This window comes from Aythya fuligula, chromosome 7 (assembly GCF_009819795.1).
Source record: "Aythya fuligula isolate bAytFul2 chromosome 7, bAytFul2.pri, whole genome shotgun sequence".
Taxonomy (NCBI): Eukaryota; Metazoa; Chordata; class Aves; order Anseriformes; family Anatidae; genus Aythya; species Aythya fuligula.
In genome coordinates this window covers 9,059,032-9,084,793 of record NC_045565.1, presented here as the reverse complement: position 1 = coordinate 9,084,793, position 25,762 = coordinate 9,059,032, and the positions used below count along the sequence as shown (strand labels likewise).

The following is a 25,762-nucleotide window of genomic DNA, read 5'->3' as shown; positions in this document are numbered from 1 at the left end:
AATACAGATAAAGGAAGTAAGTATTACAGCGGAAGGCCATTTTGGGGGCCTTCAGGCTGACTCCTTGCCAAACTGATGGCTGCATTTCTTTATTACTGTTGCAACAGCACAAGCAAATATAAGCAGGTTGCCTTCATGAGACGCAAAGTAAGGTCAATTCTTCATTCCTGTACTTGCAGTAGGAAATATAATTCTCTCAGTCTTGTACTTCTCAGTACAAGAACCTCAGCTGCAGTTTAATTTATCTGCTGCTTGGCTGTGGCTGTAAGCTGTGAACAAGCACATGTAAGCTGTGACCTGGAACTCAGAGGAGTGCACGTATGTATGGGGAAATAATAACTTGAAGATTATACATTGGGCTAGTGGTGCTATAGTGATTTAGGCAGTGTACCTTGTAATGCATCACCTGCGTGCTATGACTTCTCCAGTCAGTAAACATGAGCTCCGCCAAGAGCTATGATTGAGCTGAAAACTGAGTTTATGGTGAAGAGTGTTTGATTGTTACATGACTTCAGAAGTTACACGTTGAAATGTTAGATGCAATAAATGCTTTAACAGTTCAACAACTTTCAGTAAGGTTTTATACTTATTTCCTTTTGCAGAGCTTCTGGAATTCTCAGAGGATGCATCCGGTGTGCCTGAAGGCAATAAAAAATCCACAAATAAACAAGGTGATAAATCTAAGGAAAACACCAGGAAGATTTTTAGTGGGCCAAAGCGGGTGAGTAATAATACTTAGACCAAGTTCTTATTTTAATCAGCTCTTCAGTGTTAATGTTCTTCTATAGTTAAACAGGCCTTTTGTCCCACTTTATATCTGTGCTTGGATAATCGTTGTTTTGTAAGATTACACCTTAAACGTGGAAAAGGAAACCTTTCTTCCAGTGAGAAAGTTCTTGCGTCAGTTACTGGGAGTATCAGATTCAAGTCTGAACTCATGGGTTGTGCAATGGTAACTCACAACCTTGATACATTCCATTCTAGATGATGCTTAAGAAAAAGCACTGTTAGATGCTGTGTAGACTTATTTCTTCTCTCTATTAAGCCATATGTATCACATTGGAGGATTGAACCTCAAACCTTTCAATTTGGCATTGGTGTCGTCTTTATAAGGACAAGTGCTTTTGACACATGGAAAGTAAGATTTTTTTTCTTAAAAAAGAAAAGCATCCCCAGATTCCATGCTACCGTATACCCCAACTGTGTAGCATTCAGTATGAATTTGCCGTTTCACATTGTGAACAGAGCTTGCTTATTTTGCTAATGCTAGGTGTATTTTATCTTACCTGTTATTATATGTCACTCAGTATTTTGAGGCTTTTGAAGTGCATACAGCGAAAATTATGTTCAGCTGTTCAGCTGAAAGTTTACAGTACCGGGATCCATGTGATTTCCATTAAATGAAGTTTTTATGACAATTGTCTAAGACACCTATTTTTAGCACCTGAAGCCTTTTAACATGCTTTTTGCATTGTACATTCCCATTGTCTGGACTAGAGTGTAGTTGTCTCACAGTTGTTGCAATCCAGAACTGGGGTAATAAGAGAGAGAGGGAACTGGAGAGGGAAAAGCCTGTATATTTTGTCTTTGACTTTGATTTCCTTAAGTTTTACAAGACCCAGCAGTTGTATGCTTGAATATAAACTTCTGTATGCAGAGGAGTTTGTTCAGTAGTCTAGCAATTCTAAGAGATTTTTTAAAATATATTTATTTTTTCCTTTGATGTGTAATGCTAAAAGATCTCATAAAACTAGTTAATTTCTTGCAAAGTATCTTCACTTCAAGTATTTTACATTTTTTTGGTTCGTTTTGAGAACTAAGTCATCTCTTTTATCCCCCCAGCTGTGTTGATATATAATTATTTTTCGCATCAAATGTGGATTCATGGGTAGAAGAAGAAGGACAAATCTGTAATATTTTTCAAAACACACACGGGAATAATTTGATTTCAGGGGCTGCGTGACCACTAAGTATTTTCAGTTGTAATGCCCTTTTGAAGAGAAGTACTGCTTCTTGGTGCCTGGTGACTTTGGGCAGAACGAGGAGCCCTCAGCTGCCAACTCTTGCTTCTGGAGTCTCAAGTCAGGCTGTCGATAAGTGAGGAAGGTTTCTTTTAAAGAACAGAAATATTTCTTTAAAATGGGAGTTCCTCTGCTTCTGCTGATAATCTTTTTTACAAAAGATCAGCTTCTTCTCAGGGAACATGTTAGAGCAGACTGAGAAACTGAAGTACTGAGAATGTAAATTTGACTGAACCTGTTCTGCTGTATTTTCAGCAGTGTGTAACAGCTCTGGGTGTTCTGCTGAATATGGATTTTGTGTGTGCTTAAGTACTAATATACCTCACATTCTAGTCTATGATAACTTTTTATTTTGTTTTTGAATATCTGTACTTGAAATACTTGAGGGATTGTATGAGAACTGTTTTAATTTTGAATGTATATGTGGGGAAAACCTTACAGCAGTATTGTATTATATGGGGAAAAATTGATTCAACTCTGGAAGATTCTCAGTTGGGAATACACTTAATTCAAGTGTGACATGTGAGAATTAAGCAACCTTTTTGACCCTGCAGTGGTATAATGGACATAGAAGTAGAAATAGCTGTAACTGCAATTCAGATTTTAAACTTTAATGTTCTCTAATCATACAGCTGTTACATGGAGTTAATAATAATAATAAAAAAAAAAAGCTTGTAAAGCTTCTGGTGGTAATTAGAGGTGCTATAATTATCGTCCTAAATTATAGATATAAACTCTTAATCTCAATTCTATTTTAATGGAATTTTCTTTCTGGGAAGGGAAAGAAATGAACTAAAAGTACTAGTCTGACCTTAACTACCTGATCTTATTAAAAATACAGTAAAATAAAATTCTTGCACCTTCTCCTCTTTTTTTTCTTTCTTGCAGGAACTAGCAGTTAAAGTATTAATTATTTTCTGCTAGGTGGTGATGTTAGAGGTATGGCACTTTGTGTCATGCTGAGCTGAAAAGTAAACAGCGCTGTTACTCAGGAAGCAACAGGTGGTATTGTTAAACTTCAGTAGATCCAGAAAGCTGAAGATTTTTTTTCTAGTCTGTAATCAGTAGGGCTCTTGCTAACATCCGTGCTTTTTGAAATCCAGCTGTCACACTCCAATGTTCAAGTCCAGTTCTTGAAATTTGGGGCATGTTGTAATGAACGATTACAGACATTAATGATTGCTTCTAATGTCAATAGCAAATACGTGTTTCAAAAACTGCTTTTAATATAAGCAACCTCGCTAAAATCATTGACTATTCATACACATAATGAGCTTAAAAGTTGCAATAGTGTGTACTTTACGTATGTAGAACCTTAACCTGAATTCTGCTTTTAAGTGACTTAATACTCTTTATCCTGAGCCTGAGTTACAAGGGGGATATTATGTACTGTAGCAACTTAATTATGTACTTACAGCATATAAATATTAGCATTACATGACTTGCAAATTATGGGTGTGAAGCCTGCATGAGTAACATCTAGAGAAGTTTGTTTGCAGCTGTCTACGAATTTAGTTCAACTTGTTCAGTAACTCACTGTCCAGGTAGTAAGTCAGGGAGCTCTGTGTGCCTGTGGTATGCTTACCTACTGGTCCTGCAGGGCTTGGTTTGCCTTCCACAGATGAAACTAATTCTCAAGCGTGCAAGAGCTTTTTGGTTGTGGTGCTCCAAATCTAGTCAAGACTAAAGACTTGAAAATAGGGACCTTTTTTTTTTTTTTTTTTTTTTTTTTCTGCCTGTCTCACCACAAATTTGGGCTGCAGTCAGCAAATAACAAAAAGTCAGTTCTGTGGGAGTACTTAGTACAGTTCTCAGGGGTCTTATGCCATGCCACTAAATAGGAAGCTGGAATAAAGCCTTAGAAATGGAGAAGAGAGAAGTAGTCTATCCTCACACTTAATCTTTTGATTATCCTTAACAAGTTGATGACTATGTCTGGTATTCTGTGCCAGGGCTACATTATCAGCTCAGTGTTTCTCTTGTCCAGCATGCCATTTAGGACCACTAGGTCCTCTGAATGGGTTTTGGGATTGTCCTCTGCTGTTAAACCTTAAATGTGTGATCAGAATGCCCTGTAACATTGTGCTGGTCTATGGGAGGCCAGTCTAGGCAAGGTGAATATGGATTACCTTTGCCATATTCTAGCATAAGATTGTAAATAGAATTACTTACCTTAATTAAAAAATACGGAAGTCTTTCAGCTTAAGGGGCCAGGGGAAAGACTCTAATCCTGTTGGTGCTCTCCATTGCTGCTAAGACATAAGGGAACTTACTGTGTCACATGAAGTAGGACAAAGCAAGTATAACAGAAAACAAGAGTTCTCCTTCAAGTAGACACGCACCTGAACAGCTTCTGTTGGGGGACAAGTAGTGTGAAATTTCAAGGTACTAGGTCAGTGCTGTGTCAGGATTTCAGTGGTTCTGTGCTCTAGAATAAGGTAACTTTGGAAATTAGCCTTTTGGAATTAACTTCTTAGATGTGGATTTTTTTTTTTTGCGCTATTTTAAAATATACTGTAAAACTTTGGAGTATATTTCATAAAGCTTCTGTGCTAGTATTGACAGAATTCACTTCAGTACAAAAGTACTGAACTGTCACTTTCCTGAGAGAACAAAATTTCTACTTGTTACAATTGGAAACATGAGGAAGTGAGTACTTGCAACGTGCATGGTCTGCATCAGGGATTCATGGGCAAGTGTTCAGATTAAAAATTAATGTGACTTATTAAGGACTTGTGATGTCAGTTAAAATTTGTACATTTCTCTTAACTACTCTTGAAACGGCAACTGGATGTTTAAAAACAAATTTAAACTGCCTTAAGTATCTCCTTCTCTTTTTCTGATAAACTTACTTTAAGAAGGAAGTTTTCTAAACTTGTGCTGAGATTTTGCCCCTAGAAAATCTGTTTTGTGACTGTAAAATACATCTGCCTGATGTACACAGTGAGTGGGATGAAGAAAAAACAGCTATGTGTTTCTTGTTACACAGTCGTTGGATTGTGTGGGAAAAGGTATGGAAAAACCTCTTCACCACTGACACTCTCACAGTGTTTCATTTGTGCCACTCACTCAAGTGCTGGACCATGAAGTTCCCCTTGCAAAGCTGTTCCATTGATTTTAATATATAGCATATTGCTTAAATTATTCCTAGCATAGAATGCGTTAGCTAGGAAAAGTTGATCTTGTGGTGCATTAAAAACTAAAAGAAAATTCTAGGAATGTTTTGGCTGAAAAAGGAGGGAAGAAAAAAAAAAAGAAACTTGACGGGAGTATTTGATGAAGCTGACTTGGCTGTGCTTTTGCCATACCTGCTCACTCTTTTCCCCTTCTTCCTGCAGTTTCATAAGGTACTGAACTGACCGTAAGGTACACATTGAACTTACGTGAGGAACTGATGTGTGTTTAGAAAATAACCCAGTAAAAGGAAGCATTTAACACAAATCATAGTCTGGTTCACAAGGAGACTGTGGACAATTGTATCTGCTCAGTTAAGGGAACCAAGGAAGAAGAATTAAGTCGTCTTAACCTGGTTAAGTCAACATTGCAACTGAGAAATGCTCACTAAACACAGCCGGCGTTAGGAGGATTACATGCATTACTTTGATCAAGTGGCATTAATAGATTCAGGCTTGACAGTAATGTTGAATACATGAATGAAATCACTGCTGAATTCAGACGTGGCTTAGCCCAAAGACTGCTTCTGAACTCTGTGGCCAAGATAGACCTGGTTTAGTCATAACCCTCTAGACATGCTTCATGTTTTATTTGAATTTTAGGAGTAAGTGCTGTGTTTTGCTGCAGCAGGATACAGAAACTTGTATGAATTATCAAAGCATGTTTTTTGGATCAATCAATTGGAAGGGTGTGTCAAATCTCTGCTGTTTGAAGAGCACAAATTTCCAGGTAAATTGGCTATCTTAGTGCTGAGCCAGCGAAAAAATATTTTTTTCCTTGCATGACTTCAGTGTGATTTGCAAATAGCAGGTAGCTTGTTATTTGATCGCATCATTCTTGTGCTATGAGCAATTTTTTTCTGATTAGGTTTTTATTGAGTTCTTCCGTATTTCTGTTACAAATTTTAGGCACTGTGAGAAATTGTCAGTCCTTGAAAATAAAACTTATATGTGATCCTGTTGTTCCTGATAGGAGTTGTGTTAATGCAAGTTTCAGCGTATAACCATGAGATATTTTACAGGCGGATGTGAGCTTTTTCCCCTGGTGCTTCATGCTGACTAGAAGCCATAAATATTAGCTTGAAAGAAATGCTGTGTCTAGGTTTACTTGCAGTCCAACATGAAATGCTTCTGCCTGATCTTTGTAAGAATTTTGAAATTGAATAAGTAAGAAACCATGCATGTCTCTGGGTTTGACTAATTAATCTTATGGCTCACAAGGCAATGACGTGTGTGTGGGAGGGCAAAGAAACTCTGTGGTGAGCTGTAGTTTTCCACTGAGCTCGTGTGATACTTTACGGTAGATGTTTATTGAAGATATCCTGCAAGAAACATTTATTTTTGCTTGCTTGCAAATGAATCTGCATTTCCCCAATTCAAACCGAATGTTTTAAAGATCTCTTTTAGATTTGATATTTAATATATGTGAAGATTAAATGCTACAACCTCAGCTGGTTTTGGTTAATTATTTTTCCATAGCTTAATGTAAGTGAATAGTCTTTGGAAAAACAGCAGTGGAAATGTAATTCTACAGTTGTGCTACATCAGTCGTAACCCTTTCCATAAATTTAACTATACGGTCAGAGTAGACTGCTCAGAACTAATGCTAAAAACAACTGCTTATGCTTAATTTGCGTAACCATTAGGAAAAAGTATCCCACCAGAAGGATGAAGAGATATAGCAGGGCACTTTTGGGTGATTTTTAAATAGCTGGTGCTAAACACATAGAACTGTTTTTCTGCATCCTAATTTAGAATGTCAAAATAACATTTTTGTAACAGGAAAGATTATTAGTTGATATCTGCTACTTTGACTATGTTGAGGAGTTGAGCTGAATTTTGACAATCAAAATATTCTGTAGAACGCCTGGCTTCGATCAGAGCCGTGTTAAGCCAGCAGTCTGTTTCATCAGCAGTTTGACAAACAGCAGTGGTCGGATCTGACAACCTGTGACAGCATGTTGCTGCTTCTGCAGTAAATTCCTTTCATTTACTGGCTGATGCTTCTGGAAGATGGTCTGCCCAGTCCTGAGCCTCAACTGTTTTTGTGGGGTTTGTGTTTTGTCCAAAAACTATTAGTTGCAATAATGAATGACTGATGCTAACCAATGATAAACAGTTTGTGTACTTCAAGCAACTTCTATATTGCTGAAACAAAAATGAATTTAGTAAAGTAAAAGACAAAAAAAGTGCTTCTAAAACAATTAATTAAAACCAGTTTTATATTGATATGGTTATTTCAGTAAACCTTTGAAAAAACAGGTTCTGTGCTAAGCGTATGTGTTTCATACTGACTTCCTACTGCTTATTATTAACATTTTTTCTTATATTATTACTATAAGTAGAGCAAGACTTCTGCTCAGCAGTCCCATTTCTCCCGTGTGGCATCAAGGAAGGGGTTACCAGCTGAGGCATGGCTTTGGCTCTTGGGGGTGCCAAGTGCAGCGTGAAGGTAATAGGCCAAGTCCTCATACAGGGATGAGGAGGAAATGTGGGAGTAGTAGGTATGGGAATCCTTTTCCCCTTGTGTGTACTTTCCACTTTTCAGGAATATCAGCTTGAGTAGAAGCTGTATTTTATCCTTCCAGCTCCTACTGTTACTAACTCTTCTTAGTCAAGAACCACAGATCATTTATTTTGAAACCAGATTGTCTCTTGCATCTTTACATTGTGTGTGTCCCACCCTCCCCCCTTTCCCCCAGCTGTAATTAACTGTGTTTTAGTAAATCAGGCATTACAGGATAACTGTAGGATAAATTAAATACTTTGCTACACAAGGCCTCAGTCCTATAGAGTTCTAAAATGCCAAAAACACTAAGAGAGCAAAACATCATAGCAGTTCCGTTTGCCAATGGGAGCTTAACTGGTATGTGGATGAATATGCAAAATTGTTCTCGCAGCTCCTATACGCTGTATGAGCGTGGCTGGTTCCCTCAGCTCTCTTGGGCCTTTATTTACATTAGGTAACAGTGCAACACGACACGAGCAAATCTTGAGTGTGAAACACTTTGTGCTGAGGGCCCAACATCATGTCTGTCTGTCTGTATGTAGCAATAAAGTGGGCAGAACTAACAGTGTATGCAAGGATGTGTTTGTCAGTAAATATGGCAGTACGGATACTTGCTGGCTGGTAGCTTTTCTCTTCTCTTGATTTGAGGTGATGTCTAACCTGTTGTACCCTGTCCCTTTTAATTAGAATTAACGTAGGTTTCAGGACACGTTGGTAACAATAACCATATGGCTTCTTCTTCTGAGCTGACCAGCATTGATGACACTGGGTGTAAGCAGCATACAGACCCTTATTTCATTCTGTTAAAGGATGTGTCTCATGTTGATCAAGTTACCCTGTTTTTAATAGTTAATTATCATGTTCTGCTTTGATGTTTGACCCATCTCGTTGTGTCCCGTAGGCTTCCTTTTCAGCTATGAGGAAGAGAAAACATCTTGCAGTTCTTCAGAAAGCTGATGCAAAGAAAGCTTCAGTGCCATTTATTTCCGCTGCCGGTACTCTGAAACCTTGTCTGATGACCAGCTTGTAGCTGTTCAGCCATGTGCCCACACGTTTGTGTACAGCATGTATGTAGGGAGAGTAGTGATTAACAAAGAGGAGGGATACAGAGAAGATGGAGAAAAGGGAAGAAACACTTTGGATAGCCTGTAGTAGACTGTCTGGCTCTTGCACTTGTTCCTTGGGATCTTTTTTCTTCCATTTCTTTCAGCCTCTACAGAACCACAAAGTGCCCACAGTCCCAGTGGTCACTGTTCTGTGTTCAGTTCAAAGGCATACGTATGGATCACATAGACTGTTTCTCTAGAAAACTGTTATCAGTGATTGTGAAGCAATCTGTGTGTCAAGCAAGTCTCCAGAGCCGTTCAAATTAGTGGGATCTGTTTTAAGTGTTACTGCACTCAAAGTAAGTAAAAACGTTCAGAATTTGCTTCACTTCAGAATCATCAGATCACCTTTCCAAATATAATTAGCACATAATACCGAAGTAACTAATGGACATGTTTGTTTTTTATAGAGATATGTTGAGGAAAACATTAAAGGACATTGTTATTATTAAAACATCAGTATTTAAAATATTAAAGGAGATCAATATTTAATAACAATAAAGGAGCTTTTTCCCATTGTAGTGCAGTTTTTTTATGTAAACATTAAAAGTGATTTTCAATAATGTAGCACAAGTAGAAGAATTGGATATGGCAGTATTGTAGTCTGTCATATCAGTGCTTTGGAATCCTGTAAGGGAACACTGTGTCTAGATGTTGAAAATATTTTTACAGCCCGGCTCAAAACAGATTTTATATGAGACAATCTGAAGATAAATGTATGTTTTGCAAGAGTGATTGAAAATGAAGGGACTCTCGTGACACTGGTCTTTAATAAGAGGTGTCCACAGAGCTATTCCCAGTAACTTGGGAATTTTGCATTCATGTGTTGAAAAACAACAGCTGTTCTGTCCCCGCGAACAAAAGAGCTTAGATACCGATTCTAGCTGTATAGATGTTTCTGTAGATAGTGTTAAAGCAAACCTAATTTTGTTTGTTGTTCTGAATGGTATAGCAGCTCATGATTAAGCGGTCTGTGGGACCCAGAGGTGATTTATTGGCACTAATCTGCTGCTCTGATCCAAATAATGGAGATGCGATTCACATTAAGGACTGAACAAATGGCTGGGTTCTGTTTTACTTCTTGTTTTTAACTACTGTTTGAACCTGCTGTCTTATCTGAAGTCTAGATTAACTTTTCTGTCTTACAGACACATGGTTGAGGCTGTGCTGAACTGATATCCCATCTTCCTATTTTGAAGTGTAATTTGTTTTTCTTTGCTCTGAATGGATGTTCATTCCTTCCCTTTTTCAAAAGAAACAGTCCCTTATGAATAGTTTTCTTGCATAACATATTTGTTATATTTTTTTCTTCCTCAAAGCAAGACATTCAGGAGAGAGCATTGCTCTTAATGACTATGAATCCTTAGTGATAAATAATAAAATACTTGTATTTATTTGGAGTTTTTTCTTGTAGTTTTGACAAGCATCTGGTATGTGGTTGTCTTAAATGCCCTTCAAATATAAATAATGCATTTATCAGGATATCTATTAAAAATGCGTGTTTTTTCCCACTGTCTTCTACCTTGGAAACATTCTTGCCTGCAAATAGCTGCTGTCTTTCTTGTTTTGCTAGTATTTTCAGAATGACTCATGTCCCTGCCTCCTATTTTCTGCTATTCTTACATCCGTGAATGGCAGGCAGTGCCTCATCAATATGTGAAGAATGCCAACTCTTAAAATTTCGGCTTTGAAGCTTTCAGGGATGAGAGGTTAAGCATGAACCACAGTTTATGCTCTTTGGAGATGATATTTATAAAATTGACAACCCCATTCGTTTTGTAAAAATCCCCGGCATTAGTTACAATTTTTCATCCCAGCTCACCCCTCAGAGACACATGCAGAGTCCCATGGTATAATACTCTTTACACCATCACAGGAATATTTGCGCTCTTTCAGATATCTATTTGTGTGTAAACAGCTGTCAGTGCTCTACATATGAAAAGGGAAACTCAGCTAATCAGCAGAAGCTCTTACAGCTGATTAATATTGCAGAGCTTATTTGCCTTACGAACACAGAATTCAAAGGAGTGATGTACATCCACTTGCATCTCTTCGAAGTTAATCTTGAGAGGAGGAATTCTGGAAGACAAGTCTGCATTATTTGAATAATTGCAAGGTTGTCTTGTCTTTAAGAAAGACAGTTTATAAAGTTACTTCTCCTTACATACCGATGTTGCATCTTCAGAGAAGCTTGTTATCACAAGCATTTGAGCAGCTATTTTATTGTGTGTGTGATCAAGCATCTGAAAACTGTTCACCAGCCTTCATTTGATCTTTTCTGTGTTACTTTCCCTGGCTACAGTAATCTAAAGCAAGCCGACGCAGTGCTTACAGATTGGTCGGTATCGATGCTGTTTCTTTGCAATTGTTTTGAAAATTTATCTGTGTGTGTCAAAAGGGAAAATGTGAAGGTTGCTCTAAGAAGTGGTTGCAAAGGAGGGATATGTTTATGCCCACATCTGTGTGAGAGGCTCCAAGACATCTGCATAACTGATTAGAAAATATTTCTAGAAAATTCTGTTGTAGAAAATATTTCTTTGGAAACAATATGTTTGTGTTTTTGTTTTGTTTTGTTTTTTGCAAGTGTTTGTGGTGGCTGAGCTGTTAGTGTGAGCCAGGATGTAGCTGACTGGGGAGTCCTGGGATCACAGGTGAAATCACTTGGATTTAGAAGGGCAAGGTAGGACTAGGGAGAGGAGCCAAAAACTCATCTTCCATTGAGTTTTGATTTTTAAGTAATTACCATTTTCAGTTACAGTTTGGGCTCTGTTAAAAGGTAACTTTTAAATGTAGACCATCTTTTCTTGAAGCAGATGTTTATTGCTGGCATTACTTGATTTCTCACATAAAATTCGTATTTCCTGTATATCGTGTTGCTAGTACCAAAGCAAGCTGCAAAATTACATGTCACAAAACACTCTGGGATATCCCAGCTTTTCATCTGAGAAAGGGGTTAAAGAAAATCATGTGAGTAAAGCTCATTTCAACCCCAAGGCTGCCAACACTTCGGACTGGCAGTGGGCGAGGGCCGGCCCACCTGCTGCCCAAGTGCCTGTGGTGAGGTGAGCCTCCTGAGGTGAGGTGATGGAGATCCTCTTGTGCTGGGCCTCGTGTGGCTGTGCTGCTCCTGCGCCTGCGAGGGCCGTGCTGGGTTTGTCACAGTGCTCAGGGCCTGAGGAAACCAGAAGCGCAGGCAGGTGTGGTGCTAGCAAAAACCTGTTGCACCAGGTGAGCACATACCCCGAGCTCTTCCCCGAGCTTCATAAAATCAAGAGTCGTGCAGCAGCAATGGAGCCTGCCTCAGTCCGTCGTGGGCACGAGTCCAGGAGGCACTTCTGCCCAGCCTCACGCGTGTGCGGCATCTCCCTGCCACATCCATACCAGACAGCAAACTGAGTAATACTGCTGTGTTTGTATCCTTTAAGCAGGGCTAGAATACCATTTGAGGTTGTATCTGAGATTTGAGACGAGTAATAAGGAGCATCCTGTGCTAACAGGACCTTGGCAGCTGTAACGCAGTACGCTGTTGTCAGAATTGCAGTAGTTAAGCTTCCCTGCAAAGTTAATAAGAATTCTGCATGATCTTTTCACCAGCAGTCACACTAAGCTGAACCTGGCACTAAATATACTTTGTACTTCCTTGCTGGTTATTTCACAGTGTGTTATTTCTTTGAATTACCCCTTACATCATGGAATCAGAGAATATCCCGAGTTGGAAGGGACCCACAAGGATCTTCGAGTCCAACTCCTGGCTCCATGCAGGTCTACCCAAAAATCAGAATTCAGACCATGGGACTGAGAGCACAGTCCAAACGCTTCTTAAATTCTGACAGGCTTGGTGCTGTGACTGTGTCCCTGGGGAGCCCATTCCAGTGCGGGACTGCCCTTTGGGTGAAAAACATCTTCCTGATATCCAGCCTGAACCAGCCCTGTGGCAGCTTGATCAGGATAAGGTGCCCAGAAATTTGCACCCTCTCTGCCACAATATAAAGCATGCACTGCGATACTCTTCACAGCTCTTCCACAGATTAAATAATAAAGTGAATGTGTAGAAATCATCCAGTGGTTCATTGTCATTACAGACATTTCTGAAGCATTGTATTTTTCTTGATTTAGGAAGGCATCTTTTATTACGAAGTTCTCTCATTTGTTCACCACAAACCCTTATTCAAGTTCATGGCAAGAACTTGTTAATCAGAAATGCATGGGGGATAACACATCTTAACCACTGTGTCAACAGTCCCGTATTTTCTATACAGCACCATTTTCCTGATTTTTGTACAGTTTTGTTCATAACTGTAGCAGCATGAACTGTTTTAAGTTTCTCACTTTAACTCTTTGAGCCTGGTGCAATTGTCAGGAAATGGTGTCAATTAGTGCTTCTGCTACATGGGAAAGTTCAAACTTTGAAACTGTTACAAAAACTTTATTTTGTTATGGATGTCTGTGACTGTTGTGGCTATGTGTGGCTGCTGAAAGACTTTTTATATCTGTCACCTGAAAGTGTCTGGTTTAAAAGAGCTACTTTGGAAAATAGATAAAACTGCTAAAACAATTGGATGATTGCTGCTGTTTGGTACGTGAGCTCTGCTTTTAAAAAATAAAAATCAAAAATCAACTAAGGTAAGTTTCTTAGGACCAGGACAAAGCACAGCGTAGGAGGAAAAGAGGCTTTTTGCTTGCTTGGAGACTAAAATGATTTAGGGCTTGACAGATCTTTTGGGCTCTGAGAAACTCAGCTGAGATTTTCGTTCTGTTAGTGTTCTTCCAGGTTTTGATAGTCAGGCCTTTCTCTTGTAAAGAATGGAAGGATGTAGCACAACAGGGTATCAACAGTAATGTAGAAACTCCCGAGTTACAAAATCTGCTTACCAGCTCTTGAAATGCTAAAGCTTTGTTACACTTCACAGAGTAGTGTGGAATCAGTAGATGATTCTGCTGGGTTTGCTACACATGGCTCACATTTTGACAGAAAATTATTTTTAGCGCCCAACTTCTAAAAATATTTTTCCACATGTAAAATACTATATAGGAGCATGTGAGAAGTTTATGTAATTAAATAATTTACGCAGTATTGGAAAATAGTGGAAAATTATAATGGCATCAGTCTGAAATATGTTATGTAATTAGATTGGTAAACTCATGTGCTAGAACTACAATGCTGCCGTAGCTTCCTCAAAGACTTAAATTGTATTTCCCCCAAATTGAAAGACGGTAAATTTTGCTACATCTTTGATTTGTCTTGACACATCTTTGGGCAGGAAAAATAAGCTTAATTTATCAATATGGATAAAGGCATTTTATTTCAGTATTTTTAGTTCTTCCAAGCATCAAGATCTAGGTTGATTTTGCATGTTGATTCCAAACTATTCATAATTCCTACTGATGTGGTGTTTACTGTCAATTTTTTTTCTCAGTAGCTGTTTTTGTCTTTAGGAATGTTGCAGACCTTTTGTATTTGAACAAATTTTAAAAGGGAAAAAAACTCTGAAATATTTTAGCCATTTGTTTTTTGCCATTTGTAAAGGTCCACATGTCTGTAAACCCATAAGATGCTTCAAAGCCTTTCAGATTGTCTGATATGTACTATATTGAGAATTTGAATGAAAACTTGTGTTACTAAGATGAGAGAAAGGAAAGAATGAAGCTCATTTTACTTTTTACTTTGTCTCTTTTCTTGGTGTAGCCATTTTTGAAGTATATAGTGCTTACAAAGAAATCTGCATAAAAACATTTTGATTTTTTATCTTGTAGTCTCCCACAAAAGCTGTATATAATGCTAGACACTGGAACCAGCCGGAATCAGAGGCTCTGCCAGTACCACCAGTTTTGAAAACTCCCAGTGTCCCAGTAAGTAGACTGTTTATTTTTTCTCAAGTTTAGCAAGTGTCCATTTAAGATTCCCTGGTATTCTTTGGAACCAATGGAAGTTACTGATAGTTGGTAATGTCACAGTGATTCAGAATGAAGTCCACTTTGTGATGTGAGCCACTGGGTATTTGAAAGAAAAGGAAATTGTAGTGGAAATAAGCTACAATGGTATTTTCTGTATCATTTTAAGTTGTAGATACCTAAAAAATACTCAGAATTGTGTTCCCTAGCCTGCTGAAGTTAAGCTTTCTAACAATGGACTCCATTTCGTCTCCTGTGAGAATTAACTTGCTAATACCCATAAAAAATCAGCAATTTGTAGGTCAAAAAGAAAAAAATCTGTAGAGAGATTTTATTTATTTTACCTTTATGGTGGAGTAAAGTTTAGTTAATATCTGACTAGAGCCTTTAGCAGTATAGGAGAGGTGAAATGTTCTTTATATACATAGAAAGACTGATATTAACATATCAGATATAAACATGCATACAAGGTGTTAAGAAGAGATGAAAACAATTCTTAAAAAAAAATCTTCAAAAAACAGTGTTTGTTTAGAGCTTTAAGGTAATGATTTTTGGATTGCTTTTATACTCTGAGAATCCAGGGTCTTGGACTTAAGTACATGTAAAAGCTGTTACAGGTTAGGCTAGGAGGACATTGTATATTGTCAGCAAACGTCACTTAATTTGTGGTGTTTCTTGCATGAGAACAGAAATCAGAATGCAGTTATTCTAGCACTGATGTGTCTTCAGCTTTTGTTGTCACCAGTTTGGGTTTTGTTTTTTTTTATTTCTACCTGTGTGTGCTTTGTTCTGATAGCTCTTTGTTTTGTGTGTGTGTGTTTTTTGTTGTTGTTTGTTTGTTTGTTTTTGCTGTCCTCACTTTATTCAGAACAGCCTTTCTTCAATGTTAACTGCACTGCCTGGAAAACACAGATGATTCATATTGAAGTAACTATTAGCAGTAGTTTTTGAGAAGAGCAGAATTTTCAGCCCTGGCTTTTTCCTTTTAAAAACAAACAAACAAACTAAACTCCCTGCTCAATTTGAAGTGTGTGCATTTGAACTGAAGCTTTAATTGCTCACTGAACCTTTGTATTGATACTGACTTTTATGAACTACTCTGATAGACAACTTTAAGGCAGATTTTGTCCAAGTCTTCTCAGACAGTCTTTGAATATATCCTCTTCAGATTAGTAGAATGTCTGGATCATCCGTATTCAAACAAGACATTTTATCTTTTGTCAAACTTCCAATTTGGAACCATCAGTATATTAATTAAGTAATATGGCAGAGGTTTGACTGAACAAACTACTTAGGGAACCTGTTTGTGGGTGTTCCCGATGGGATGAAGTATACCTGAAGTTACTTCAGTCACATTCTTTTAACATCGATTTCTGTGTGCCTGATCAAGACTTGAGAGTAATGAGGAATGAGCCTTGTTCCAAATGTTCAGCAGGAATTACTGCACCGATCATCCTGCCTCTTCAATTTCTGTGCATACTTGTTAGCTATAAAGATACGGATAAATTTGTTTTCAATTTAGGGTGAGAAACTATAACATGCAAACTGTATGTGCCAAATATTCTTCCTTATGGCCTCTCCAAACTCCCTTAGAATTTGTTTTGAAGGGGAAGCCTTTAACCAAGACTTGGGTGAGATCATTACCCTTCAGTGGATCTACTGCTTTCATAAACTAAGACCAGAGTCCTTCATTCAGTGCTCTAAGCCAGCTTTTCAGGGTGGTTTATTATCTTTTTGCCGCCAGAGCAAATACTGAAGTGCTGCACGCTGATAGAGGCAGTGTTGAATGAATACTTTGTTAATATACCAGGTTGTTTTGGCTTCTATCTTAATTTTGACTGCTAATGTACAGTGTACAGCAATAAGGTTTTCATCTCTTATATCCCCTGGAGTGTGTAACAGTTGCTGTGTATTCTGTGCCTGTGTTCAGTTCTTTCCTACCTGTTGCGTGTTCTAAACAGGTTTTGCTGTAGTATGTTTTTTCTAAAAAAAAAAAAAAAAAAAAAAAAAAAAAAAAAAAAAAAACTAGTAATGCATGTATGTACAAGGCCAATGTATGGAAAACACCTATTTGAGGCTTTCACCATGCTTTCCTTACTTGTATGAGAATTATGATACTACAAAAATGATGTTGGGAGTCTTCTACCTGCAGACAAAATACACTTTGGAGTGTCAGGTTGGTGACGTTAGTTTCTGATAGCTATACCCAGAGTACAACTGTGTGGTAGCCTCCAGTAGTTAAAAATGAGAGCAGTAGTCATAGTTTTTCAGCTCAAGATTTGTTGAGACAATGATTCCTCAGTGCTGTGATCGTATGCAGACCATTGGGCTTAATGGCGGTTCAGTATAGCCACCAATTCAATCCTGGAAGCTCCAGTTTGAGGGGGTAAGATACCTGTAACTATCAACAAATAATTGTTTTGCAACAGTCAGATTTGTTGCTTCGCTTACCCTTAAAGAACCACTGTAAAGGATCCTTTTTTTTCAGTTTCAGAATTCACTGGAGTATTTCTGACTTCTTAGAACTGGTTTTTGTACTTAAAAATGCATGTACTTTCTGACACTGTTAATTTTTTTAAGAGTAGGTACATTATCACACAGCTTACGCAAATCTTGGCAGCGTAAGGCAAGGACTAAATAGTCCCAAAATGTGAGTTTGACAATTGCACACCTGTACTGTTTCCTGATGTATTTAGTGTATGTTTACATGCTCAAAACATCTGCCCATTTTAGCACTTTCTTATTAATAGGTAAGGCTATCTTCAAAGGAGGCAATTCATAAAGATGATGGAGTTTTTAAGGCTCCTGCACCACCTCCCAAAGTGATTAAAACTGTGACAATACCTACTCAGCCCTATCAAGAGATAGTAACTGCATTGAAATGTAGGAAAGAAGACAAAGAAGTAAGTATTCTTAACAAATTTTTAAGATAAAGAATTTTTGGTAATTCTAAGTACTGAAGGAACAGTGTCAAAATGAAATTTGGCTTTTCTATTAAAGATAATATTTTTTTATCTAAACAGTTGAATGGCCTTCCTTGACTTCTTAATGTTTCCTTGCCCTTGAAACTGAATAGATTTAAAACTGTACTTGTTAAGGTTATAATCAATCCCAAGAGCAACTTACCTAGGTCAAAATATTTGTCTCTTCCAGTTATACACTGTTGTTCAGCATGTAAAGCACTTCAATGATGTAGTGGAATTTGGTGAAAATCAAGAGTTCACAGATGATATTGAGTACTTGCTAAGTGGATTGAAGAGCAATCAGCCCCTAAACACACGTTGCCTTAGGTAAGATATCTTATTATAAAACACTGAACGTATTTTTAAATAAAAAAATGAATTAAATATCCATTAAAGAACTGGACAAACTTATAAATGTCATTTGGTAGTTAGTTTCCCAGCACTTCCACTGTGAAGTGTAACATTTGAAAATAATCTTGAAGATGACAGGCTGTGATTAATCATTAGTACGAAGGAGATGAAAAGATGAAATAGAAAACTGCACAGTAAGATGCAAAACCTGTTTGCCTTACTCTAAATTAAAAAAAAAAAAACAAGCAAACAAAAAAAAACTTTGTTCAGTGTGATTTTTGAGTTGCATACTGTGTTTAAAGAAAACCTCAGTTCTAAAATAAAATCTGTAAGATTATAAAGTGTGCTGACTGTAATCTAGAACTAATCTGTGGTGATATGCTAAAGTCTCCAACTGTGTTGTCTTCATTCTTTGTTGAGAAGTAACATAGCTATCATCCACTGGAACCACTGAGTAATACCTCAGTATTAGTTGGTAGCTTTCCTAAGTTGTCTGGAGTACTCACTGCACTTTTAATGTTCCAGTTGCACATTACCATGAAATTGGTGTAAAAAATGTTACAGTTGGGCTTAGAAAAAGTTTATTCATTTTTAATATTGGATTCCATTCTCCGGACATAAAATTAATTAGTGATGTTCTGTACCCACATAATTTATTATCTTCTGTTCTGACACTTGTGAATTGCCTCTCTGTTTACCACAGATAAAATGCTAGAGAAAGGAAAAACTTGAAACCTAAGACACGGGTGTTGAGGATGCTTAGTGATTTGGCTGTGGATAAGAAAAAGCTTAATGATTTCAGGAGAGTTATTATAAAAACAACTTATTCTTTGCATTCCTCAAAAAAATAGTTATGTTGCTTTAGTATAAACTCAAGAAATCTGTTACCCTATTTGCATTTACGTTCTGAAAATAAATTAATAATGTCATGACAAGTCACGAATATTTTTCACATTATACTTCCTCATATGGCAAGCTTCCTAAGACCTTAAACCAACTTCTGACTTGCCAAAATTTTATTATTGGTGTAATTTACATAAACGCTACAATATTTTTTATTTCAGTTAACAAATGGAAAGGAAGTCATATTTGTAAATGAAATCCATGTGTAACAATAGCAATTGATGTAAAAGAATCAGAAGCTGGTAGATGAGATCTAACTGGTGCTGCTGTGATGGGCGACAAAAAGGCCTAGTTGTTTTTAAAACACTATTCTATATGAATCTCATATTGTTTCCTTGGTAGTCATGGACGACTTGATTCCAGTATAACTCCCACGTTACTTTACATTTTAAAAGCAATGTATTGCTAATTGTCCATGTGTTGGGCTGTGCTGGGAACAAGAAGACAAAATTCTAACAAAGATAGGGGAGAAACGTCTTTTTTGAAAAATAGAACTGTTGTAATTGATAAGACCACTGCATTAACTTCAGATTTTTCCTCATCGGTGGTGTTTTCATCAACTATAAATGCAGAAATATTAAGTATTTTACTTGCGAAGGTAGTGTCAGACATGAGCACGACTAATCAGTCAATTAAATAGATCACTAATAGATTGTGATGGAAGCTCATGTTCATAATTTCTAATCATGTCTCAATCTGTACAGAGGTCTCCTGTGCCTCTAAATTGGTTTCATGTTTGATCCATTAATATTGCATTTTTAATATAACTATTCCAAATTATTTCAAGTTTTGTTTGAAAGAAGCAAGTTCAGGGAATGCTTTCAAATCCTGTTCTTGGCCAAAGTTTGGTAAGCAACTTCTGAATAAAATGCTGGTCTCTTTACCAATTACAAAGGTGGCTTATACAAGTTTTAGAAGAAACGTCCTGACAAAGCTTGGTATACAGTCAGTTGTGTAATTTTTTAGACTTGTTTAGCTACAGTTTTTGTAAATATGGTGATATTAGTTGTTCTAATTCAGAATTATTTTTTTTCTAGTGTAATCAGCTTGGCGACAAAGTGCGCCATGCCCAGCTTCCGAATGCATCTGAGAGCACATGGGATGGTAGCCATGGTTTTCAAAACACTGGATGATTCCCAACATCACCAGGTACGGATAGATTGTGTATTTTATTATAGTTTTGCCGTACCTGTCTACTCCAAGGTCAAACATCTAGTGCAGTGTGTATCTGGAATCAATAGTGTCATTTGAGAAACCTGAAGAGAAACAAGAAATAAGTTATTTGTATCCCAATGACAAATTCCCCTTCCACTGTTTACATGTTTCTAGGCTTGGACAGTTTTTTAAGAAAGCTTTTTAGAAATAGCTTTATCATTTTATTTTTTCTTCAAAATAGATTTGAAGGAAAACTACGTTTTTCTTTCAAATAAAAATACTTGAAATTTAAAAGGAATCTTCTTTATATTTAAATATGGCTCTAAGTGCTTATCTTCAGACTTGCTTGAATGTGAATTGTTTCTTTTTCTCTGGCTTTTGTGGGGTTTCTTGCATGTTTGGGGCTTGTTTCCTTGAGCAGTGCAGTAATTGCATTTGTGGGATGTCTTGAATGTGTGCAGTGTTCTGTGATAAATTTCAGAAAGGTAAATTTTCAGTTTTTATGCTGATAGGACCTGAGACTTGAAAACCCAAAGCATTTTGTCCTTTTCTTCTTAACAGTTTTACAAGCTTAATTCAGCTGTAATAGAAAATGGTTCTTGTGGGTGACATGTCTTTCTTTTTTTTTTTTTTTTTTTTTTTTTTTCCCACCGGTTGAAAACTGTGCATCTATGGGGTACCCCTTGAAGTATTGTTACAAAAGCTGAACATAGGAAATGTTACTCGAATGAGGTGATAGTTATGTGTATCCAGTCAGGTTTATTATTATTTTTAAATAGCTCAAGAAAAATTTGTACCCACAGAAATAAACATTCAAAAGATTGCATTTGGCATCTTACAGTGATTGGGGGGAAAAAGCTATCAAGTTCTAACTCACTAATTTTAGAATAAAAGCTTTCTTCCCCTATTCCTCACAAATTAGCAATGGCTAACTGTGAAACACGAACCAAGTTCAATGTGTTCATTATTTTGTGAGCTATCAAAACAGTGCTGAGTGATACTAGCATAAATAAAGTATAGTCATGCTATTCAGGACAGATACCACCACTGAGTTGTAAGAGATCTGCAGAGGACAGCTATAGTCACTTGGAAAACATACAAGCTTTCTCAGTGTATTTTAGGCTGTCGTTTAACAGTTACCAATATTCCTTCATTTTTCAAAAGAACTTGCTCATACAGTTCAAAAGCAAATTGCATGCTATTATTAGTCTGCAGTAGCAAAAAGCATTGATTATATTCACTATTTTCATTGTATCTGTTGAAATGCTTCCTTCTGTCAAGAAAAAATGGAAGTTAATGTTTTAATATATATTTCTTGGTGTATGTTACGGTGTTATAAAATCGCTGGTTTATCAAACTACTAATAAATACTAAAATACGTGCTTTAACTACTGACGTCATATGTTTCAACAGTGATCTTATCTGTATAACCTCACTGTCTTGTTGTTTTGAGGTTGTTTCACTAAACTTTTTAAGATGGATAGAAATTTCTGAGTATTAGTGCAAGGCAACTCTAGAACAATAATTCACACTAGGCTCGACTTGCATGTCTCAAATCCATTTAAGATGAATAGACTGGGGGGAAAAAAAGAAATGTACAGCTGTTTTGTTGCTATTTTCTGTCACGTGTTTTGGAGATGGGAGATAACTGTCACAATGATAGTGCTAATGGAAACAAATACAAGTGTATCCTGCATTCAGTAATGCTGTACAGTGAATAGACTGAGAAAACAGAAGACTTGCTTATTTCCATAAACATATAAAATAGTGGTTGTAGAGCTGTAGTTCACTCAGCAGAAAAACAAACAAACAAACAAACAACAAGATAACCAGTTACATTATAGAGATGTGCCCCCAGAATATTTCCATGAAAAGTGCTTGCAGCATGTAAATTTCTTGTAGATTGGTCTTTTAAGCTGACTTTGTCTCTTCAGCTGTACGCTAAAGGCTTTGGAGTATTGTTATTAATTTTTAAACTAAAATCTATATTTTCATTACAGTTGTCATTAGTTAAGCACAGAAATGTGGTTTTGTAATGTCTTCAGCATGTGAGGAAGTAAAAATAAATAAATAAATAAAACAGAGCACATTAAATGTAGTGCTGAACCCTAGAAAATAACCATCTGTTCCTGCAAGTTGGAGTATAAATAGAGTGAGCAGGGGAAGGCAAGGATGAGCGTGGGTATGACTGGCCTGCAGTTTCTGGAGTAAATGTTCAACTAGGATGTCTTCCCGAATACTGTACAAGTATGGTTTGCAACTCCATAGTTAAGTATGCCATAAAGTTTCTGTCCAGAGCAAATACTATTTATTTTACTCTTTTCTCCCCACCACAACACTTGTTAGGAAGCAGGATGTATTTTAAGTGTCTTCAGGAATAAAATGGGAGAGATGAGATGGAGCAAGTTCACTACTCCAGTCTGTATGGGTGTTTTTTTGTGGTTTTGATTTTTGAGGGTCAAAAATTAGTTGTACAGATTTCTGCCTTTTCAACATCAAATTCGATGTATGATAGAGTATGAGTTTGTCTGAAAGCTATGTGGTTAATTGTTTTTAACATTTACAAAAGACCAGAGCAAAATGTATTCTATTTAAGAGTTGCTCTTTTTTAAGATTAAACTAACTTGTTTATAAGGAGTAAGAAAAATGAGCTTTAGCAAACCTTATTGGTGGCATGTAGTTGAAGCAGGCTCATCCTGTGGTATAAGCACTGTTAATATTTGAAGTCCTTGCTTATTTTGCAACATTATTTTCCAGTTGCTCTTGAGCATTTGGAAGCTTACTGGCCTGGTTGCTTACAGGTTTTCCTTGTTGCAGGAATCTCGTTCTTCTTAAAAGTACTTAACTCCGCTCCCTTTTGCTGGCTGGCAGTGCTCCTGCAGCCTGAAAATTTTGGTATAATGTCTTAGTCCTCACCTTGGTTCCTTTCTGACCTAAGCATTTTAAAATCTGGGTTGGAAGGTCTGAAGGGAAGTGATGACAGGTGCTTATGTGAGGGAAAGCCATTACTCGCTGCATAATAGGAAGTCAGTTGGAAAGGAAGCAAGCCTGGGTGAAGTCAAGGGCTTGGTGCAGGGGCTTATGAAATGAGTCTGATGGCTATTACCAGACTTCAGTGTCTGTGAGTTAGTATTCTGTGTAGCGACCGAAGAGCAGTCTCTGGCTTCTTGAAATGCATAAGAATTGGTAGTCCAGATTATAAATTCTACGGTTTCCCTCTTGACTGCTGTGTAGTTTGTATTTCAGAAAGTGTTTTGAAGGCTTGAGCATTTTTCCACCAGGAAGGTCACCTGGATAATGCTGGTCACTGGAAGATAGCTTTTCATCGATGTTACTAGAGCAGTTCCCCCATTTGATGAATAACAGCGAGGAGTGCTATGTTACCTTTGTTTTATATGGAATGTGTTTTTCCTAGATCCTGTTCTAAGAACTGCTAGTCTGAAGGAACGGAGTACAGTCACTTCCCAGTAATCTGCAATTTTTTACAGTTTAAACTAGAAACACTTTATTGAATGTAAATGATAAAATTGCAAGGTTTATTTGAGAAAGACAGGACATGCGTTTTCCTGTAATTTCTTTTCACTGTCTAGGCAAGCTGCAAAGACTGCTTCCTGCCTTAAATGATCCAGCTGACAAATCTGGAATAGTGACATTCATAGCTAAGGTGGATTTTTTTTTTCATTTTTTTTTTCTGAACAACTCTGTCTTGAGGTTGTACTCATGAAAGGAGATGTAGATTTGGAAAATTGCTTCCTTCAGTATTCCAAATGCGTTTTATTCACCTCTGCCCTTAAGGGTTTCCTTGACTCAGAAGGGAATTTTAACATACCTTTTGATAGACTGTCAGCTGCCTAATCCTGCTTTGGAAATGCTGGTACTGCTTGGTATGACCAGGTATGATTATCACTTCTAAAATAAACAGAAGCAGCAAATGATTGCTTTGATGGTTAGCTGAACCCTTAACAAAATGTTAATCTGTTGTGACCCAGAAATTCTGCTCCTTCCTGTTGAGCTGTGCAACATTCACATCCCAGACTTAAATTAAATTCACATCACAGAATAAAACTTTTCTGGAAAAGCTTTGAAATTACCCTATATGCCAAAAAAAAAACAAACAAACAAACAAAAAAAACACGACTGTTCTTTCAGGGTTGAACTCAATAATTAACAATTATTTGTAGTAAAACACACATGCACAGCTTTTTTTTTTATTTATTTCCTCTGGATGTCTAGAAAGGGTTCTGACAGTGTTGTGCCTAGCATAACTTGATTTTTTTATTCTTTATTATCACTTGGACCTCTATCACTTGCATAGATATCGCTTGCACTAAGAGATGTGTACTTGCTGGCACTAGGGACAGGTAGCCAAGGTCTGACCTCTTCACTGCTACTGTGGTTTATCTCTTTCTGACAGCCGTCTTCTGCCTTTGCTTTTCTGGGTATTCAAGAAGATGATTTTTAATTATTTCTTGAACTTGAAGAAAGTTTAAGTATTCTTTAGCCAGTAAGAGGTTCCTATATACCATTTCTGTCAACTCTCCATAAGGTAGAGGTGGTCAAACTAATAGGATTAGCTTGTTAAGAACTGATGGGGAGGAGGGCTGGTTTGATTAGTGCTTTGGCTACTTCGAAAGAGCAGAATTCTACTGGAAATTGAACGTGTGTGGGCAGGGGAAGGTTTGGATCAACTACTGACAGACAGACCTGCTTGGCAGAATCGGAATGTATGTCACTGGGCATTTTTTCCTTTCACGTGTGAATGCTGTCTTTATGATCTCTATCTTTTTGGTGTTCTCTGTCACCAGCTTAACTCATATAACTAGCATTTTCACCTACCTTGCCACATGTCCTGTACCTTTTACTTTGTTCCCCTGCCACCTGTCTCTTCTGTAATTGCATATTATTGTAGTTACTGCTTCTTATTCTGTCTGCAACAGAGTCCCTTAAAAGTAGAAAAACCTGCTTATCTTCCAGGCTTTTGTAAATGTATTAAATGATTTATGTCTTATTTGTATGGGGGAGGAAAATATGTTAGTAAATTTCTAGAATGAGTCCACTTATGTACTGAAGTAAGTACTCATGCAAGTGCTAGTGGAGCCTGGGACTTGTCAGGCTTTTTCTTCTGTAAATTTTTATTTTGTTTATTAAAATTTTTTAAAACTTCTACCAAACATAAAACTAAAAATATATTTTTTTCTTTCCTCTCCCAACCGAAGAACTTGTCCCTTTGTACAGCAGCTCTAATGTACATCTTGAGTAGGGATCGTTTGAACATGGATTTAGACAGAGCTAGTTTAGATCTGATGATACGGCTTTTGGAATTGGAACAAGATGCTTCTTCTGCCAAGCTCCTGAATGAAAAAGACATGAATAAAATTAAGGAAAAAATTCGGAGACTATGTGAAACTGTTCACAACAAACATCTTGATCTCGAAAACATCACGGTGGGTATTGTGCTTTTGTTTGAAAGACTTGACAGTAGTGGAATGTTTAATAAAATGGAATTGATAGTATCAGCTTTAATTTCCTATATCACAACTCAGAATTCATGATGCTGTCTGCGATGGTGAAAGTGTTGCAAGTGTTGATTGCAAGTGTTTTCTTTTTTTGAACTTAAAATTTCCTTCATAAAAGCCAGATGAAGTTATGTTCTTCAGCTCTCTGGTTCACTGACTGATAAGTTCGTTAA

The 25,762-nt window shown here is 37.1% G+C and overlaps 1 protein-coding gene across 5 annotated transcripts in view; it reads left to right on the top strand.

Moving 5' to 3' along the window:
* Positions 1-25,762, top strand: part of WAPL (WAPL cohesin release factor) — a 154,209-nt gene that overhangs the window by 112,838 nt on the left and 15,609 nt on the right. For all 5 annotated transcript variants that reach the window (XM_032191381.1, XM_032191382.1, XM_032191384.1 and 2 more), the window contains 6 exons: positions 603-721; positions 14,564-14,659; positions 17,452-17,604; positions 17,855-17,991; positions 19,956-20,067; positions 25,290-25,517. In XM_032191381.1, coding sequence (XP_032047272.1) covers positions 603-721; positions 14,564-14,659; positions 17,452-17,604; positions 17,855-17,991; positions 19,956-20,067; positions 25,290-25,517 — 845 coding nt within the window. The remainder of the gene's footprint in view (positions 1-602; positions 722-14,563; positions 14,660-17,451; positions 17,605-17,854; positions 17,992-19,955; positions 20,068-25,289; positions 25,518-25,762) is intronic.